General features: G+C 39.8%; 1 protein-coding gene across 4 annotated transcripts; it reads left to right on the forward strand.

Annotated features, from left to right (window-relative positions):
• Positions 1-1065: 1065 nt before the first annotated feature.
• arnt (aryl hydrocarbon receptor nuclear translocator) lies at positions 1066-16353 on the forward strand. 4 transcript variants are annotated; one of them, XM_026183424.1, is made up of 20 exons: positions 1066-1477; positions 2062-2155; positions 2334-2372; positions 2462-2512; positions 3414-3627; positions 5130-5343; positions 5439-5541; positions 5637-5702; positions 5827-5912; positions 6063-6139; positions 6550-6684; positions 6795-6869; positions 8600-8751; positions 8959-9084; positions 9551-9626; positions 11869-12053; positions 13673-13868; positions 14044-14239; positions 14351-14472; positions 14565-16353. In XM_026183424.1, the coding sequence occupies exons 1-20, from the start codon at positions 1441-1443 to the stop codon at positions 14646-14648; spliced, it is 2328 nt and encodes a 775-aa protein (XP_026039209.1). In that variant the 5' UTR covers positions 1066-1440; the 3' UTR covers positions 14649-16353. The 4 variants fall into 4 exon arrangements, with proteins under 4 accessions (XP_026039209.1, XP_026039207.1, XP_026039208.1 ...); XM_026183422.1 differs by having other exon boundaries at positions 1067-1477; positions 14041-14239; XM_026183423.1 differs by having other exon boundaries at positions 1067-1477; positions 8962-9084; positions 14041-14239.
• Positions 16354-18152: the final 1799 nt, after the last annotated feature.

Here is an 18152-nt window from a genome sequence, read left to right on the forward strand (position 1 = left end):
ATAAAGCTACTACAGTTAGTCCCTGAGGTAAAAAAAAAAAAAAAAAAAAAAGTTAGTGCAATAGACTCACTTTTACACATTAAAAATAAGTGCTGCGTTTAGAAAATCGAAGAAATCCACCACTGCTCTGTGACCAATTTGCCCAAAGATGTAAACATTTAAAGAAAATGCACCATCAGCTAACTGAACTACCTGAACTTTGTCCTATAATTTAAACGCTTGCATTTTCTGATTATTTGCAGAAATGTTCTGTTTTTGCAGTGCAAACACTGTACAAACTAAAATGATATAATAAAATGGGTGATAAAGTCGTGCACTAGGTGGCGCTGTCACCTCATAATGACATCCTCAAGGGTTTATGCAGTTTAATATTAAAAAATTGAGACATTTTTTACTGTGCATTGTTGAGCACTGTGACTTTGCTAATGAATAAAGTAGTTGTATCCACTGCATGTATAAAACTTTATGTGCAATGGATGGTTTTAATTGTGGGGTATTGGAGCTTATGTATAACTATAACTAATCAACTTTCATTTGATTAGCAATGTATCCATATTTTACATTATTGTGTCACACATAAAACAGTAGTACCAAAGGGACTGCTCAGGTTAAGAAAGGCTGAGAAAAAGAGGAAGACTATGGAGAAGATTCGTGGATGTAGTGATGGAGGAGATGAAGATGTCTGGTAAGACAGAGTATACCTGGAAAAAGGTGAGAGGGAGGCAGATCATCTTCTGTGGTGACCCCCCTTAAGGAAGCAAAAAGAAGGACAAGTTGAAGCACTAAACAAACAATCCAACATTTAGAAACAGGTAGCAGGGTATAAACACAAAATTTATTAAATCGCCGTTTAATTCTTTGATCTAAGCATTTCTGGACTATTTCACGTCCTTCGAGTTGTAAAATTTGCCACCTTGAGGAGCAGGAGAGATGATTCCTATTCACAGCCGTGCAGTTAAAATATTGTAGGCGTTAGTGTGAACCACAAGTTTCAGTCGAACTGGTTATGCATCAAAACCCCGTCACATTTGCATCATGCACCTCTGTCTGGAAAGCGGTGGAGCTGCAGTTCCCTCTGCTGCCAGCAGGGTTTGAGGTAGTGACGTCATTGGTGTCGTTTACACGGTAGCTTTAGCCCTGCTAGCGAGGAAAACGCCATCTTAAGTTGACGGGGGGTTTAAACGGAGTGAAAACAGGGAGACAGGCACTGAGGAGGTGAACCTGTTATTTTTTTATGATTAAAATTATCTGAGTCACCCGGACTAGTGTTAGTCATGGTTTGAGGGCCTGCATAAACGCAAAAGGAAAAAGGGCGAGAAAGTGAGGAAATCAGCAAGATACTAGCTACCCATTTAGCTACCTAGCGAACAGGCAAGGGGGAGGGCCGGGGTAGTTGAGGATTTTTTTTTTTTTTTTCGGGTGAAGCTGAAGTTTTTGTTTATGTTATTCCACGCGGAGATGTCTTCTTCAAATGCAGGTAAGGTCAACTTTAAGCCACGGGGACGTTGTAGTCACACCCCACACTGCAGCTGTTAACCAGTTATGAGGGATTTCTTGAGCGGAGCTTTAAGCTGACACTTTCCCAATGATAGCGTGACAGCGTCGGCTAACTTAGCTCCGTAGCATGGCTAGACTTGTTATTGCACAAACATGCTAACTAGCGCACATTAACGGTTATTGTGGCTCTCCTTTCATATTTTGCACCACTAAAAGAGTTAGGCTGAAAAGCCAAATCTGAGTTGAGCAAACTGTCAAGTTGCAATAGGCTGACGCTGTTCAAATGTTTCGTTTTTAGACAATTCTGTGCACAAGATTGTATCTGTATGCTACGTGTAGCTTTGAGGTTAGCCCCGAATCGTAACGAACACGAACCAAGAGCAGATGAGGTTAATTTTCTATAATGTGGCCTTGAAATCAGACACATGTACGCTGATGTTATTTTGAGCTCCGATTACAGGCTCCTGGCGGTGGTTGAGTTTGTTTTTCAGTGCTTCAGGCATAATAGGAAATCACTTGTCATCTTGTTTATTGCGCCTCTGTGTTGCCCTGTGTTATTAATAGAGTTACAAGACCCAGATCTGGGTATGGGGGCCAGTGGGACCCAAACAAGTGGTGGGGCTGTTGTACCAAAAGGGAGCAACAAAAGACGAGCTGCGTAAGTGTGTGTGTGGGTGTGAGAGAGATACTGTTAATTTTTGTGCTGATGTATCCATATTGTGCTATGCACATTTGCTGACTGGCTGACTTTTGTTTCTGATCGTCGTGGTTGAAAATTCTGGTGGGAAAAAATGTGTGAAACTGTGTCAGATTGTCTTGTTTCTCCTCTCTCACAGGCCAGACTTTGATGATGTTGATGGAGACAAGATAAGCAGGTATGTTTGTGTGAGTTACGCAGGCCATCGAGGGTTTAAACTGGCTGCATTATAGTAAAAATCAATCTGGTTCTCTTCTTTCTCTTCAGGTTTGATGATGACACAGGAGGCTCCAGCAATGATAAAGAGCGCTTTGCCAGGTAGGAGGATGAATTTAGAGGAATGGACATATAGCAAGGGAATATAGCAGAACATTAATATAGATGCAGGAGCAACCCCTATGCCTGTCTCCCCACTTCAGGTTTTTTTTTTTTTTTTTTTGAGGGGAGAGGTCATCTTGCACTTCTTTCGTTTCGGTAGTGACTTTGGGCCTGTTTTTTTTTAGTGGGTTGGTTTCATTTCCAGGTTTTTGGAAGACGATCAGAGTTTTGCAGATAAGGAAAAACTAGCCAGGTATGGCCTGTACCACTGTGGAAGGCTCCCTCTCCTGCTTGTATTCATATTGATATTGAATGCAGTGATCAAATACTTTCCTATCCTGCTGGGATACCAGCGCATTATTGTTTCAACAGCACAAAATTACCCGTATATTTTGCTGCTTTGCGTCTGTTTTGGTGCCTTCAGAATGTTTTGCTTATTTTCCCAAAGAGGCTGGTTTCCCCTTTCAACCCACCACTATTTTATGTGTCACTAACTGCTACACTGTGCAAGTTAAGGATTTTTTTCACTCCAATAATCCCTTCCTCTTCAGCAACTATCCTTTCTGTCTGTTTTGTCCCCCTCTCCCTTCTCAGGTTAACTGAAGGGTCTTTCTCTTTCGGCACTTGCTCTCTTTTATCACACAAACTGGCCTTGAAAGACCAAACTCTTTTGCTTTCTCACGTTCATTTTTTAAATTTCTTTTTAGATCATTGACTTCACATTATTGTTTGATACGTTCATTACACGTCTCACCTTCTTGCACTCCCACTTCTTCTTCCTGATTGGCATCTTTACATTGCGACATAAACTCTAAACTATACTCGTTGTCCACCCGCCCATCTGTTTCCCCCATCTCGATCCCTCCTCTCCACCTCTGTCTCATTCATTTCCTCACTCCAGGGAGAACCACAGTGAGATTGAAAGGCGGAGGCGTAATAAGATGACTGCTTACATCACAGAATTATCTGACATGGTACCCACCTGCAGTGCACTAGCGCGGAAACCAGACAAACTAACCATCCTGCGAATGGCAGTTTCTCATATGAAGTCACTTAGAGGAAGCGGCAATACCAATGCAGATGGGTCGTACAAACCTTCATTTCTCACCGACCAGGTATGAGAAACGGAAGGAAGTTCAGATTTGAAATGCCTGCTAAAATTTAAAAAACCCTTACTATTCAGGGAAGGCAATACCTGTGACTATGTGACAGTATTACTTATGTAAGAGTTGTTAATATAAAGGTTTCACAGTCACAGTTAACCTCACACTGTGTAACACTGAAATCAATAGAAGTAAAGGATACTGAAAGTAACACCTTTTTAAACATGCTTGTTTTCTCACGTTGTGGCTGTTGGTTAGCTTTTACTTTCAGTAACTTTCCTTATTAGGTAGTCGGTAAAGTTTAAATTAGTAATGTCAAAGGTTATGTTCATTTTTATTTTAACCATCGTTCATTTAGACACTTGTTTAATTTGTTAATTGTTCAAAAACCCAACTATTAATATGCCTTGTGTTCAAGTGAGCCGTGTACACTTGTATATTATGCAGAACTTGTGTGTGTTGTGTATGTATCTGTTACATTGTAAAGCTTAGTTGCATGCTGCATCAGCTTCCACACTGCTGTCAGTGGTAGAATCGGATTTGATTGGCTGTCGGTTGAAAAGTAAAACTTTTGTCACCTCTGCGCTGCAAGCAAACCAACAGACTCACAATACTGTTTTGCAGTGCATTATGTCATCTCATCAAAGGTGAATTAGAAATATGAAAGTTCACATCTGAAATGCATGCAAGTGATGAAACTAGGGATGTGCACAATTAGATGACTAGATGTTTAAATATTGCTGATATCATTATAGTTGAAGAAATGATTTCAAGAGTTGTGTGGTGTTTTATTTAAGTTTTCTGAATTTGGTGGGCTTACCAACCCGGAGAGTGGGAGTAGAAATCTGACCCTGAACCACTGAAAAAGCATGGCATTAATACTGATATGCAAGGGGATAGGAAGACACAACAATCAGTGGGGTTTAAGATTTACATGTAAAGGTTAAACAGAGACAGAAACATCAAAGGTTTGGAATACAACAATGGGGTGACAAGATGAAAGACTAAGATTTATATACGTGAAACAAATGGCTGATATTATCTGAGGGACAAACGCTCCAGGGGTTAGGCAGCTGTGTTCTGGTTGCAGGGCTCATATCCAGCAGCAGTAATTTTTCACCTGAATGTGACACAAGTCAAGATTTTTCAGTATTTTTCAAGCAACAAAAAGTAAAACAGAAGTGCAAGCCAATCATGGTTTGATAGTTTCTGATGGCTTTAAAATGCGTATATAGTGGTAGTATGAACATTGTTTAACCTCATCCACTAGATTTCTGCTCAACAGTTTCTCTTGCCTTATGTTTTCTTACTTTTAAACTTATTGGCTGTAAATGCGTAAATGAAACCATCAGATTTCTACTCTACCAAGCCAATAGCCAGGTAGCCAATGTTTCTATATGCTCTTCCCATAGAAATGTTTACACTTCTAACACTTTTCTGCATTTTTACAAATACTTTAGATTGATACCTCCACAACTGATCTTTGACCTTCACTGCTCACTGTCTGTCTGTAGGAGCTTAAGCATCTTATTCTGGAGGCTGCTGATGGCTTCCTGTTTGTGGTGTCATGCGAGACGGGGCGCATTGTTTATGTCTCTGACTCCCTGACCCCGGTCCTCAACCAGTCACAGTCTGACTGGCTCGGATCCTCCCTGTATGATCAGCTCCACCCAGACGACAAAGACAAGCTTCAGGAGCAGCTCTCCACTGCAGAGAATAACAACACAGGTATAAACACATTCTAGGAGCAGTTTCACAGTCATGAGGGAACATGTGTGTTTCATTTTGTGAGCACAGTTCAGTGTTGTCTTTGTCCTCAAAAGGGAGGATGTTGGACTTAAAGACAGGAACAGTGAAGAAGGAAAGTCAGCAGTCATCAGCGAGGATGAGTATGGGAGCTCGTCGATCATTCATCTGCAGAATGAGGTGATTAACAGTTAATAATATAGTTTATGATTGTATTGAAATGTGTAGCAGAATGCACAGTTTCATGTGGTGTGTTGGACTGTTTGTGTTTGCAGGTGTGGCACGTGTCCAGTGGAACCAATGTCAATGAACAGACTGCAGTTTCTTAGGAACAGAAACAGGTGACCAAAAACAAAAATATCTTCTTTTACAATCTTATTGAACTTACTGTGCAGAGAACAAGCATACCTAACATATACCAGCTGTAAATTCATATTTTCATTGTCTTTACTTCTTCAACCTAAGAAATGGTTTGGGTGCAGCCAAGGAAGGGGAACCACAGTATGTAGTGGTGCACTGCACAGGATACATCAAGTCCTGGCCCCCTGCAGGTAAAACTAGTCCTTCTCAGTCTTTAGATACATGAGCATCTGTTATATTTGCTTACTTATATGCAGAAGACCTCTTTACAATGCTTAAAAGCACAGAGCTAGATTGAAAAAAAAACTTTAATCCTTTATATTTTGTCTTTTGTCTTTCAGGAGTATCATTAACAGATGATGAAGCAGACAATACTCAGGGGAGTCGCTACTGTCTAGTTGCTATTGGGAGATTGCAGGTACAGTGGATGTCTTGTGGTCCCATGTCTTTTGCTGTGAGGTCAAGTAAACGGGCAAATGTTTCGTTGATATCAAAGTGCAGTAACCTTTGATCCTCAAATCATCAGAACATAAATAAAATTAACTGTGCGAGTGGTGGAAGATAGATTTATGAGGTGGAAAAAGCTGCATTTTATTTTTTTATTAGTGTGTTATCTGAAGGTGATTTTGCACTAGTTAGTTGAAGTCATTGTGAAACACTGATATAATTAAGAACTTCTGCGTTTTGTTCTGTTCTTGCTAGAACAAAAACTGATCTGAAACTGAAAATGTAAAAAATCTAATCTTACTCATGCTCATTGCAACTTTGACATTATCTAAGTTTTTGTGTCTGGGTTTTTATTGCCTTTTATTTTTGACTCTTCTGCAGGTTACTTGTTGTCCTGGTGACACAGATGTGAACAGTATCAGTGTTCCTGTGGAGTTCATCTCCCGACACAACATTCAGGGCATGTTCACTTTTGTAGATCATCGCTGCTTGCCCGCTATCGGATATCAACCCCAGGTGAACATAGCTGGCTAAAGTGCCAGGGTTGCATTGCATTTCCTCTGAAAGTCTTTATCAGAAGTTAGTTTTCATGTCCTGTAGAGTAACCACATTTTCTTTTGTTGCAGGATTTATTGGGGAAGAGTATCCTAGACTTCGCCCACCCTGAAGACCAGGGCTTACTAAGAGACAGCTTTCAACAGGTGAATTAAAAACTCTATTAATATATTTGTGGTTGCATTGATCCACCATTTTCCAATTCAAATATGAAACACACTTTGCCTTTGGGTGTCTGCTCATACAGAATACCAGCTCAATGGGGTATCACTGTTAGATTTATAAACTGTACTCCTGACTTTGAGAAGGAGATTGGGAATCATATTATGTTAGATGGGTGAAAAAGGGTGTTACACCAAGAACCTGGCTGTAATTGCTTTGTCACTAGCAGATTGTCGTGGTTGCCCCTAGTTTGCATGGAGGACAGTTTTGCCACCACAGTGTTTGCAAACATCTTGGTGTTTTCCATGCACACCACTATTAGTCTAGCTATTGCAGCCTGCTAGTGACCAAAATAATTGCAAGGAGGTTGTCCGTGCAATGATGTATACCTCTTTACAACCAATTTCACTCAAGCTGTAACAAGCAATCACTTGTCAACCAGTCAAGGAATACATATTTTTTTCCCTTCAGCTACCAGTGGCTGCTACGTGGTTGCCATCTTCAGTGCAGTGTCAGTCATTCATTTGCTGAATTCTGTTGTCACTGCTTGTTTTTTCCCTTTCCCTACTTTCACCTGCTCTCTCCCTCTCTCTCTCGCACACACACACACGCACACATGCACACACACACTTCACGTTTGGCTTGCCATTAAAAGTGTCGTAATTTCAATGGATCTGATGACAGCTCCTTAGCGAGAAAGAAAAAGAGCTGCAGTCTGAGGCTTTCAGCTGTGTTTAGTCACGCTAATACAGTTTGTAGTTAAGTAAAAAAAACAAAACTTTTTTAACCACATAAAGAAAAGCTGCACCTGGACTTTCATCATGGAAGTGGACATGATGAATGTCTACATGAGGCTGAGGAATAGCTTAACAATAATTCTTTGTAATGCCAAATGGTTTGATAATGTTGTTTATTTTCAGATTTGTGGTGTGAATAAATGGCTACGGTTCTGTTGCATACTGGTTTAGATATTTGCTTGGCAAGCAAAAGGTTGCTGGTTTAATTCCAGCTGGAGACACAGATACCTTTGGGTTTACATCAGGAAAGCAATCCGGCGTAAAACTGTACAAATCAAAAGTCACTAATGAGGCTAATAAAAGTATCTTATAGTATAAATGAACTGCTATCAGCATGATCTTGAGCAACAGAAAACTTCATAGAACTTTTAGCCCTGTCCAAAACCACTTGGATGTTAACTTTAAATAGTTGGATCCTTGTTTTCTTTTGTTGTATATGAGAAACACAGGTTATTTAACCTGGATGATGTTTGAGAGAGATTTCTCTTGAAAGTTTATTTGCATTTTGGTAATTTATTTCCTTAACTACATAAATTTTAATTTACATGTCTGTGTGTGGATGACAGAGGCTCAAAATGGGGGAAAGCATTGCTGCAAGAGCAATGTAGCAAAAATGGAAGATAAGATCTCAGAACATTCAAAGTTAATGGTGCAAAGTCAGACTAAAACTGAAACTGACCATACAAGTATAAACTGTCCATTTTCCACTGAAGAGCACTTGTCTGATTGTATTTGCTGCAAGAGAAAATGTTCTTTCTGCAACACCAGATTCAGCAGTAGACACTGTTGTCCCATTACCTTTGTAACCCGATATCTTCCAGTCACTCAGTTTCTATGTGTGCATGCAATCTTCCGCTCATTGCTTATGAAAACACCACAGTATGAATGTTTGGCTTGTTGGATGTGTGTGTCCACAGGTGGTTAAGCTGAAGGGTCAGGTTCTGTCAGTGATGTTTCGATTTCGCACCAAGTCGAGAGAATTTATCTGGATGCGAACCAGCTCCTTCACTTTCCAGAACCCGTTCTCGGAGGAGATCGAGTACATCATCTGCACCAATGTCAATGTCAAGTGAGTCAAGCAGACATGATTACACAATCAGATCCAGCAAAGAACGAAAGCATTGATGTTTTTCACCGTGTCTGTGAGACATTCCTCTGTGTGAATGCTTACAGTTCCTCTTACATCCACAACTACCACAGCCGCTTTTAATAAACCACAGACTCATCACTCTCTCCCAATACTTCTCCTCTGCACCCACCAATGATTGTGGGGCAGTAGAAACTCAGCTCAGGACCCCCTCACTCCCATCTCCTCCCCTGGGGCTTCGATGCCCCCTTCCCTGGGTCAGAGCAGCCCAAGTGGTCCTCCTGTAGTGCTCAGTCCGGGCCAGATGGCCACCAGGTGAGACCAGACCTGACCTCCCTATCCTCTCCCTGCTTGGGAGAACAGGGGCTGCTTCTTCATGGGAGACTTCTGCTGTTTCTAGCAAACTATAGTTCTTCTGTTTTTGTTTTTTTTGTGTTTTTCCCACTCTGGGTGATTCTTCCTTTCTTCATTTCTGTAGTAATGGAATAGAAGTGGTAAAATGGAGCATGTCTTATTTTATTATTCTGAGTATTAAATATACTTTAAAGAGGTGAGCTTTTGGCATAGGTGGTGTGGCATGTTAGCTGTATGTACTCTCACATTCTTCTCCTGACACCTTTTGTGTTCCCACGGTGGACGGTGGTTGACGGTGGTGGGCTGAGTGCTAGTTTGTCAGCAGGTGTTTGGGATTTCTAATGCAACAGTTAAGAGCATGGGTTTGTGGAAGTTATGGTATATTAGGCCAACTTCAAATAACAAACCCTCTCTTCTACTTTTTCAGACAGCTACAACAACAGCAGGCTGACCTGGAAGGACGAGATGGTCCATATGAACCAGGATCAATGACCCACCCACAGGTCAGGGAACACGACTGTACCACTTGACTGAAGCATACACATTTCCTGTTTCTTTTGAGTTTCTTTTTATAGAAACAGTGGCAGGATGTAGATTGTTTGCTTTCCAGGAAAGCACATCCGGATGTTGGTAGAATCATCACAACTTCCTTACAACTGCCTGCTATTCTTGCTTGAGTCAACTGCAGTGCTTTCTGCTGTAGCACTTAGTCATTTTCAGCAGAAATTTTTTTTAAATCATGACTCATGTGAATTGTGCAGATATGTTACAGAGAAAATATTGAGGGCAGTGGGAGAATATCAACTTCTCAAATGAAATGGTGTAGGTCTGAGCACAGTTTTGTGCTGCATTCTTTGTTGTTGTTGTTTTTTGAGAAGCTACAAGGATGTTTGTTTACATTTATCTTGAGCTTTAACCTCCTAGTTGCAAAAAGACAGCAGTGAGCAGGACAGTGCCATAGATAGTCCAGCAAAACATAGCTGGACAAGTTGATTGGTGAAAACCGCATCAACAATTTCACCTGTGAAACTATATGTGGAACGTGACATTAAAGTAAAAGTCAAATTCCTTCATCTAACCAACGGTGTGATAAGAAAATGTTTTGCTGCTGCTTCCATCCACTGCCATCTGGTTTTCAAAACAAGAGCACAACTGACTCAATAATAAGCAAACGTCAAAGCTGTCTGTAGGCAGATCACCTGCTATATCTGTAAATTTGGAAGGTTTTCTTGTAAAGTTTGCCATTCTAGCTGTGATACCTGCAGCATGTAGGAGTGAGTTTGAAGAGAGGCACAGCATTTAGTCTGCTACATCTAATATATTTTTCCGATAAAGAAAATATTTATTTATCCCATATTTACGATTAGTCTTTTAAGTGTTTATATTTGCTTGTGCTGTTCTTGGACTTACGACAGCCATCATCAGCTAGCCACCTATATAAGCAGCACATCAGCATGTGGTGATGGGCGTGTAGTTTCTACATGTCTCAGTAAGTTTGTGCGTATTTTCAGTGTCTGACAAGTGGAAATAATTGATCACAGAAACCATTAAGAATTGCATTGATAGTAAACCTCGGGACATTCTTATTAGATGGGCTACATCATAAAACACCAGTGGCAGAAATCACCCAAAAAGCGCTGGATTTTCTGTATACGCCAAACAAAAGCTTTGCACTTTTTCTTTTTTTTTCTAAGCCATTTCTAAACCAGGGAGTGTTGTCTAATTGACATGTGAGATATGAGGAAGTTTGCTGCTCTTTACAGTGCAGTTTCCTTATTTTTTCATTAGCAATTCATACCTCTGTTTATACATTAGATCAGTTTTCATTCAAACTCACAACTAAAAGGAATTAATTTAGTTATCATGTAACCTCTTAATCTTTGGTTATGAAAACGGCAATAGGTAAAACATAACACAATTTATGAATCAGAAATAAGGTGAACTACAAGCAAGATAGCCAATGGTGGTAAAGTAAAGCAACTATTAGCAATAAACTGGATTCCAACTCTGGGTCCCTCATAACTTTTAGGCTTTTCAGTCAATTTAGTGCCAAAGCTGTGAAAGCTAAACTGACTGCAGGATAGAAAAATGGCGCAGCAGATGCACAATTGCAATTAGAAGTAAAGTATCCACAGGGAGCAGCGAGAACATGTCAATATTTGCTTATTCTTAGATCTGACCAAATGGTGGAAGCAGTGGCGTCAGTTAAACTGTAACTGCCATGGAAAGCTGCCAGTAGCGGTTACTAGGGCAACAGAGTATTCACAACCGACAGTGGTACACACAAATGTTTATTAGATGGTCCACGTTCACAAGCAGCTGTTTTTGTGTTGGCAGCAGCAGTTTTTACATCACCCTCAGTGTGCAGTTTTACAGACTTGCAGACTTGCAGCACGGGCCAGTCGTTCACCTCACTTACTGAACATGTGTAGATTAACAACATATGAACATATAAAAGAAAAACAGTTCAGTCATAACATTTTAGTTGGTTTTACTGATACCGTTTGTATTGTGTGGGACATTTTTGCTAGTTTTAATGTCCTTAATGTTTTTTGTTGTCCTCATGCTACTGTGAACAGAGGCTGGTCTGTTACAAACCAGACCTTTAACTTGCCCAGCACTGCAGGCATCAGTTATTTTCATTATTGATCACCAGAATGTTTACAGTTTATGTTTTGAGCCTGCTCTTCTTTAGTGTAACTCTAGACTCACGCCTTTTTTTCTTTTTTTTTGGGTTGGCTTCAGATGCAGCCAGTCACTGCAGCAGGGCCGGACCACAGCAAGAGCATTGAGAAACCAGAACTCTACCCTTCGCTTTTCCAAGGGCAAGATCAGACCAAAGGCCTTCCTTCCTCCACCCCTACTCCATCCACCCAGATCTACGCCCCAAACAACAACTTTGCTGCTGGTCGTTCCAGCGATGCATACAGGTAGCAAGTGTTCTGTGTCCGTATGTGTACCTTAGTTATTGTGAGGGCTGCTCAGTGTTTGTGTGCTGTTGCTTGTGAATATATTTACTCTTAGACATTTAATTTCAGTTACTTAGAAGTGCATAGCTATTTCCCCCATAAACAAGCACTTTTGTAGCTTCGTTTAGTTGATATAGGACTAAATTAGGTTTTATTATCACCTTGGGATGATGTAAAGTTAATGCTGTGAACCTTACTGTAGTAAAAATTTAGAAATGTTTATTATCTACCAACTGGAGGCAAGGAGAAAAACTCCCAGTTACTAAGTTGTAAATCTTCCACTGTGTCTGGAAATCGGGTAATAAAAGCTTTAAGTTGATGCAGAAGATGCCTGGCAAAGATTATAGGTCCCTTCAAAATCTGCTCTTCAAAGCACAGACTGAAGTAGCTATACTCCCTGTTCTCCTGACTTTAAAATTTGCTATACTTTTTTGTTGTTGTTGTTGTTGTTGTAAATGTTTGTCATGTCTTATTTAGTAGATTTCCAATCACATTGAATCAATCATAACATAAAAGATAACTTGTATATCATGTCCTAACAAAGTACTGTGTGTGGCCTTAGAAGCGGGTCAGCACGAATACAGCACCTGCAACAGCAAGACCGAACTGAACTACAATCAGAAAGTCAGATGATGGAATACCATTAAAAGCTTTTCTAACATTTTTAGTTTCATCCCATCATCAAATTAGCAAAATTACCTTTAGTGCAACTCCCTTATCACTCATTGTATTCCCGAGAGTTGGGAGTGTCGTAAACAGTAAAAGGAATGCTTATGACCGGCAGTAGATGCAAGAAGATGTCACTAATGCGTCTTTTCCCTTTGCACCTACTCGACTCTTCTCTTCTCCGTTTTAGTCGTTTTCCAATACAGTTGAGTACCACATTACAATTGTGGTTGTTATAGCAAGGGAACCTGAAAGTCCTGTCATGTCATTCATATGAGACGCAACACAACAATGGACGGCATGGAGGCAATGGTATAAATGCTGCTCGGTCTGTGGCTTTTTGTCAGTCTCCGGGTAAAAGAAGAGAGCCAAAAAGCATGTGTGGCCATGTCCCTCGCTGCTGGTTGTTTTGTTTTTTTGTTTTTTTAAATGCCCAGTTTTATTCTTGTTCCACTCTCATGCCCCATCCAATGGCATCATACCTGGTACCGGATACTACCCCCTAATGGAAAAAAAAAATCCTAAAAATCAATTGGAATTATATCGAGCCAAGCAGGTGCTAGTGGAAAAGAGCCTTAACAGCAACTTCTGTGGTTAGCACGCCTTCTTATAATGTTTGCCACTAACCTTTGCAGACTCTCAGCAAATACGTTTTCTTTCCCTTTTAGAAGCTTTTAAAAAAATTGTTTGCCAAATCCAACACTGGCAAAAAGTGGAAATGAAGCAGTGAAATGTTGACATGCAGTGATGTTGTCAGGAATTATTGTCCATCAAATGTATTTCCATCACAATATTGGCGAGACAATGCCACCAAAACACTTACACATCTGAAACCTGTCTCCACAGAGATTATGACAGAATGTTGGGCTCTGATCTGATTTTATCCCTATGCATGTTGTCACTTTTCTCCATAGACCAGTCAATATGAATCCACAGATACCGCAGCCCACCCACTCAGCCTCAGCAGGACAGATCTTGGCTCAGATTTCTCGTCAGAACGTAGCCCCACAGCAAGTTAACCAATCCAGTACGACAAGCCCCCTCCATGGAGGCCCAACAGGCGGGTGGCCTGGGGCTGGACCTGCAGCCAGACCGCAATTTAATAACCAGGTAAACTAGTATAACCAAATTGTGTGATTGTGTTTGATGGCATTTTTAGTCATTTTATATTCACAAAAAAAGACACTATAAGGAATATGTTTACATGCCTGCTTGGTTATTGATCACATCATACTACCTAAGGGCTAGTAAATTAAGAAATCTCTGTTACTTTTCTACCCAGCAGGTGGCTCCCCAGGCGGCAAAGACCATGTCGCCACAATTTACTCCCATGGGAGGGTTTGTAGGCGGCCCTACCAACACTTTTGGGCAGATGCCAACAGGTGCTGCTCCCATGCCTACAGGTGCTGCTCCCACCGCCACCAGCGGCACAAACTACTCGCAAATGAATGCTCGTGCAAGCCTCAACAACAACGGTTTTGGTAGGTTGTGTGTATATTGTGTGTGGGGTTTTTTCTTCTTCTTTTTTTCGTCTTCTTAGTCTTTAGTTGTACTGGTCTGTAGTCTCAATCTCTTCTGCACTCCTGTCCCAGATGGCTCTCAGTCTGGGGCACAGTTCCCTCCTCGAGCAGCAGAGGCAGTGTGGCCCCAGTGGCAAGGCCAGCAGCATTCACAGAGTAATTCAGAGCAGGGCAACCAGCAAGACATCTTTCCTGTGAGTGACACAAGCTCATTCAGTTTTAGATGTTGTTTTACTTTTCTATTCTATGTCACATTAAATAAATCTGTTTCTTTTATTTGACTCAGGATGTGTTGTCTATGTTGGACCAGCCTGCCAACTTCAGCAACGAGGACTTTGAGATTCCTATGTACACGCCATTTAACGAGTGACCTGGAAATACTTCTGTCGTCTTGCCTAAATCACGGTTTCTTATATTTAGCTCTTCTCCTCGTCTGTTCTTTCTGCTCTTCCCCTTCTTTGCATGGCTTCAACTGCACAGCTACAAGACAGTTAAGGATGGAGGGATAAAGTTGAATGCAGGGGAATGGGAGAAAAATCAAGAATTTGCTACTGACTAAAAGATTATTTTAACAATATACCGCCATTGTAAGAGAATTTTCTAGCTAGCACTGCCCAAAGCTCAACAACCCATGTTGTAGATATGTGATATACAGTATATATGTTCATATATATATATATATATATATAAAAAATATATATATAAATATAAAAACGCACAATCCCACAACCACACTTGAATAGACTGCACAAAACACCCTCCTAACTCTGGTAAATGGAAATGAAAACGGAAGTAAGCACACACTTGCACACAAAGGCCTTTTATTCTAATATATTCATGTTTTTCTCAGGCATTTTTTAAGAGTGTGTTTTGCTGTTTTAGCCTTTGGTATGTAGACTAATCACTCCAGTCACTGATTTAAACTCTTGGGAAATTGCAGGGATATACAGCTTTGGTGATTTTATTAATTTTTTTTTCCCTTTTTTTTTTCTCCTTTCTTTCTCAATTCTCAGCTGTTGCACGCTAACCACACTCTGTTTCCTATCCACAGCATGTCTCTGCATGACTGAACTGTCCATAGCACAGATTTTTATCAAGTAGTTTTCCATGTACAAAGGTGGCCTCCCCTGTGAATTCATTTGTTTTCCCCCTTTTTGTGAAACATGCAAGCATTTTTTTTTGTGATGTACTTCAACACACCTTAAAATGACTTATATACATTTTCTTTTCCTATAAGGTGTCCATTTGAAATGTAAACAATCTATTTTTTGTTGCATACATAGACATAAATACAATATACATGTGTTAATGTTTGTAAAATGGATGCATACAGTATCATAATCAACTCAAGCTTATTGGGTTTCTGCCTTGCTTAATTTGCTTCTTTCTGCTACCCTGATTACCCTTTAATTACAGGCTTTTGTACGTATTTTATAAGAGAAATATTAAATAAAAAAATCACACAGCAATAATTAACAAGCAGGAATTGTGTAATTTTCAAGCCATTCTTTATCATTGTTATAAATGTTTCCTCTAAATGTTTTGAAATGGAGACGTGTGACTTTTTTTTTAATTTTTTTTATTGAAATGTCTCCAAAGTATTATATTGTTTGAACTCTTGATCTATCCATTAACCGTTCTCTGACTGGTATTTTACTAATGGTTTAATCAGGGTATTCAGGATTAAAATGGAATCAACAGAGACAAAACTGGTATGATATTCAGTGAGAATGTCCATGTATGTGTATTTTTTTAACAGTGTTTTGTCCTGTCCTGTTGTTTGTTAGACTTGGACTGAGTCTGTTTTTTGGCGATTTTGCATTCTAGCAGAATGTCTCACAATGAACGGCTGTGCTTCTAAGATGATTTAAGTTTTAAGATGTGGAGTTTAAAGTTGACCCCTGATGTTATCTTCTCTTTTCTGTGTGTAGCATACACACATTCATGATAACAGATTATGTCAATGTATGTAAACTCATGTAGATAACGCCCAGGCTTCATCTTCCAGAGGATGCTATGCTGTTGGTGACTGTGTTGTCTTCGTTATTGATGAAAATCTCATTGGTTACTCTGTATCCAGTTTTGTTTCTTTCTTTTTCTTCCCTCACTCATAGAAACACACATATATAAATATACTGTAGAGGTATATGAAATTTTAAATGAGAGAGATATGTTTTGGTTTTTGTATTAAATTGTTACAATGTCCAAAATGAAAGTGTTTTATTGTACTGGGTTTGGATTTTATTATGTTTTTCACTTTACTAAAGTGACTTATCCTTATTCATAGTTCAGTATAATCTTTATTTTATATAAGTTCACTGCATGAGATAAGCTCTCTCTTGCTTAATTTTTTGTTAATTAGCAGTATTTTCTTATTATAAAAAGATATACTGTAGTAAATTTTGCATCTGTGTACTGCCACAGTCAATGTTAAATGTATTATTCAGGATTGTGCAGACTCAAGTTTGCATTTTCAGGCATTTTAATTGCACGAGCAAACCATAATTTTAACTTGGTGGATTGTTTTAGTATTTTAATGTGATGAAATTCATTTGCAGTCTTTGAAGATGCTAACTAGCCTTCAGGTGCTGCTTTTTTGTGGGTCTCTCTGCCTTTAGCTTTGAGTTCAGTAACTAAAAGCTACTGTGTTAGGTTGAGATCAGGTGACTGACTTGGCCTTTGAAGAATATCTAATTTCTTTGTTTTGAGAATCTCTTGGGTTCCTTTTGCAGTTTTCTTTGAGTCATTTTACCTGTGCAATGCTGTCTGTTCAGTTTTGCAGCATTTGGATGAGTCCGAGCAGCACTTCAGAATTCATCTTTCCACTTCCATCAGCAGTCACATCATCAATAAACACGTATGTGGCCCGATTCTGTCTATCCACAATGCCAGATAGGACACACCTTGATTTCCCATTTTTTGACCAGGATGTCTTTATAAATATTTATCACTGCTTTCTTTAATCTGTGCAATTAATTAATTTTATCAGATGTGCTCAAAACTCCAGGAAAAGCCTTTAGTTGATGTAAAATGTTTCTACAAGAGTACTACTAAAATATTTTTCCCATATTGGCTTCTCTTTATTGGCTCCCTGTTAAACCCATGACATTTAAAATATTTCTCCTCGCATACAAGGTTTTGAATAATCAGCCCCATCTTATCCTAATGACCTCATAGTACCGTATCACTCCTTTAGAGCACTTCACTCTAAGACTGCAGGCCTACTACAAGTAGAATATTTTCCTAGAATATTTAAAAGTAGAATGGGAGTCAGAGCCTTCAGCTTTCAGGACCCTCTTCTGTGGAACCAGCTCCCAGTTTGGATTTGGGAGACAGCGTCTACTTTTAAGATCAGGCTTAAAACGTTACTTTTTGATAAAGCATATAGTTGGGACTAGATCAGGTAGTACTTCTTCTTGGCTCACCTCATTCTTCAACCACTGTGTTTATACATCAGTCTGCATTTAGTTATCATTAATCTCATGCTGTCATCCACAGCATGTCTTTATGTTGTCTTCCTTCCCTCACCTGAAACTGGTCAAGGCAGATGGCCGCCCCTCCCTGAGCCTGGTTCTGCTGGATGTTTCTTCCTGTTAAAAGGGAGTTTTTCCTTCCCACTTTCACCAAGTGCATGCTCATCTGATGGTGGGGATCGTCTCTGTTTTCTCTGTATTACTGTAGGGTCTTTAACTTACAATATAACATGCCTATAACATTCCTTCTTTTTAACCAGATGATGCTGATTTGGCCACTCCTAAAGTTTTTGCTGTCTCTCAGGTAGGTTTATTTGGGGTTTTCAGCCTCTTGTTATCCTTCATTTGCACCCACATCTAGTAGTGTCTGTAGCTCAGAAGGTCATTTATTAGTCGGCCTG

The sequence above is a fragment of the Astatotilapia calliptera genome, chromosome 11, assembly GCF_900246225.1.
Source record: "Astatotilapia calliptera chromosome 11, fAstCal1.2, whole genome shotgun sequence".
NCBI lineage: Eukaryota > Metazoa > Chordata > Actinopteri > Cichliformes > Cichlidae > Astatotilapia > Astatotilapia calliptera.